Source organism: Gekko japonicus, unplaced genomic scaffold (assembly GCF_001447785.1).
Source record: "Gekko japonicus isolate JY-2015 unplaced genomic scaffold, Gekko_japonicus_V1.1 scaffold6320, whole genome shotgun sequence".
In the NCBI taxonomy this organism is placed as follows: domain Eukaryota; kingdom Metazoa; phylum Chordata; class Lepidosauria; order Squamata; family Gekkonidae; genus Gekko; species Gekko japonicus.
The window spans coordinates 16,155-18,741 of NW_015160415.1; the positions used below are offsets into that span (position 1 = coordinate 16,155).

A 2,587-nucleotide genomic window follows, 5' to 3' on the forward strand; every position below is an offset into this window, starting at 1 on the left:
GCAGGAATAAATTGATTTCCTTTTGTATAATAAGTAATTGCCTAGACCAAATCTGTGGATACTTAAATTCGCAGATTGGAGCCATGAACAGGCAAGATATATCTTCCTGGAAACCTGTGGAAAGCCCCAGGTTTGCAGAAAAATATGAGATTAAAAAATACGTTGCGGTGGGGTTAAAACACACACACACACACCCAAAATAATAAAAGGAGCACCTGTAGGAATGGATGCTCTCAGTGGCCGTTGCTAGGCAACCACAACAGGACCGACATCATTCCAGGCTTGGTTTCTGACGAGATCAGGGTAGCCTGGGCCATCCAAGGCAAGGCAGTAGGAACACACTTGGCTGCGATCTGAGGTACAATTCCTTGGAACTAAGTACCATTGACATCAATGGGTCTTACTCCCAAGTAATGATATGTGGGATGGATGGATGGATGGATAGGTAGATGATAGATATGTGGTATGTATGAGATATATACGGTATATTTGTGGTGTGTGTATCTCATATATACCACATATCTATCTACCTATCTGAGAGAACTCATGAGAAGGTTCCCACATATAGTGAAGGAGCCATCAGAGATGGCACTACTTCTAGAAGATCATAGACAAAGAAATGCTGAGACGAGAAAGAAAAGCAAGTACGCGCATCCCGTGAAGGGTAAAAGACACAGTGAAACAACAGTCTTATTGATGGTGTCACATATAGATATGTAAAAATGCTAGGAAATGCAGCAATGAAAGCTAAATAGAGCTGACAATCTTAGTAAAACAAGGGTGGGGAATTCTGCCCCGCCCGCCCGCTGCCGCCGGGCTCTTTTTGTAGCAGGTACTCATTTGCATATTAAGTGACACACCCCTAATGTAGCCAATCCTCCAAGAGCTTACAGTAGCTCCTGTAAGAAGAGCTCTGTAAGCTCTTGGAGGATTGGCTACATTAGGGGTGTGTGGCCTAATATGCAAAGGAGTGCCTGCTACAAAAAGAGCCCACGTTTGAAAAGGATCAATAACACCTGTCAAAGTGGCAGGGAAAATTTAATATAGAAGCTGCATATAGGCCTCAGTAATCTCTGTGCACATTGAGTGGCAGCGAAGTATAAACCCTATGAAAGGCAACATTGGAATTCTACCATTGGAAACTTCCCTCTTCAACAAGAGGGGTACTGCCTGCAGGAGCAGTAGAGCGGTCAAGACACAGAACCGTCAAGCAAAAGGCATGTATAATGAGTCTGTCTGTCTGCCTACCTACCTGTCTACCTATCATCCATCCATCTATCCATCTACCTACCTACCTATTGTCTGTCTGTCTATCTATCTATCTATCTATCTATCTGCCGTTACAGCAGCTGCCAATTCATATGTTGAATAACAGAATTTCCCATCCTGTGCAACTTTTGAAAAATGTCATTCCCACCCCCCATTTTGTTCACATTTCTCACAGCCTGAGTGATTCCCCAGACCCGCCTTCCCCATTCGACCTTCTCCCCATGTCTCCGAGCGTCTACGCCGTTTTGAGAGAACACCTGAGTCCCACAGTGATGGAAACAGCGGTACGAGGAAAGATTGCTTACTTGCCTGTTTCTTTATTGACTTCATTTATACCCCACCTTGCTCCCTAGTGGGGACCCAAAGGAGCTTACATCGTTCTTCTGTTTTATCCTCACAACAGCCCTGTGAGGTAGGTTATGGGTGAGAGGAGGTGACCGGCCCAGATTCCCCCAGGAAGTTTCAAGGCAGCGCAGGGATTAGAACCTGGGTCTCCCGGATCCTAGTCTGACACACATAAGAACATAAGAGATGCCAATGTTGGATCAGGCCAAAGGCCCATCCAGTCCAACACAGTGGCCAAAAATACCTGGTGCCATCAGGAGGTCCCGCAGTGGGGCCAGGACACCAGAAGCCCTCCCAATGTTGACATCCCCAAGCACCAAGAAGACAGAGCATCACTTGCCCCAGAGCCCCTATCTATACCTTGTGGCTAATAGCCACTGATGGACCTCTGCTCCATATGCTTATCTAATTCCCTTTTGAAGCCGTCCACACTAACCACTACACCACTCTGGTTCTTTTCTCCTTCTTAAGGAAATGAAGGGATGGTGTGTAAAGCCAGTTTAGTGTCGTGGCTAAGTGTGCGGACTCTCATCTAGGAGAACCGGGTTTGATTCCCCACTCCTCCACTTGCACCTGCTGGATGACTTTGGGTAAGCCGTAGCTCTGATATGAAAAAGGTGCAGTTTCTGTCAGAGCTCTCTCAGCCCCACCCACCTCACAGGCAGTGTTCCCTCTAAGCTGAGTTAGTGTGAGCTAGCTCACAGTTTTTTTAGCCTCTGCCTCACACATTTCTGGCTTAGCTCAGGAAGGGTGGCTCCAGAGCAAACCAACTGATGCAGTAGTCAAATCGTTTGCTCACAACTTCAATGCCAGTAGCTCACAAAGTAGAATTTTTGCTCACAAGACTCCACAGCTCAGAGGGAACATTGCTCACAGGGTGTCTATTGTGGGGAGGGGAAGGGAAAGGAGTTTGTAAGCCGCTCTGAGACACCTTTGGGTAGTGAAGGGCGGGGTATAAATCCAATCTCCTCCT

At 46.7% G+C, this 2,587-nt stretch overlaps 1 protein-coding gene across 1 annotated transcript in view; it reads left to right on the forward strand.

The window, feature by feature from the left end:
* LOC107116065 (signal transducer and activator of transcription 4-like) overlaps positions 1-1,553 on the forward strand; it is a gene marked incomplete at both ends in the record, with an annotated part of 17,628 nt that extends 16,075 nt beyond the window's left edge. The window contains one exon of the mRNA XM_015417927.1: positions 1,445-1,553. Within this exon, the coding sequence (XP_015273413.1) occupies positions 1,445-1,553 (109 nt within the window). The remainder of the gene's footprint in view (positions 1-1,444) is intronic.
* Positions 1,554-2,587: the final 1,034 nt, after the last annotated feature.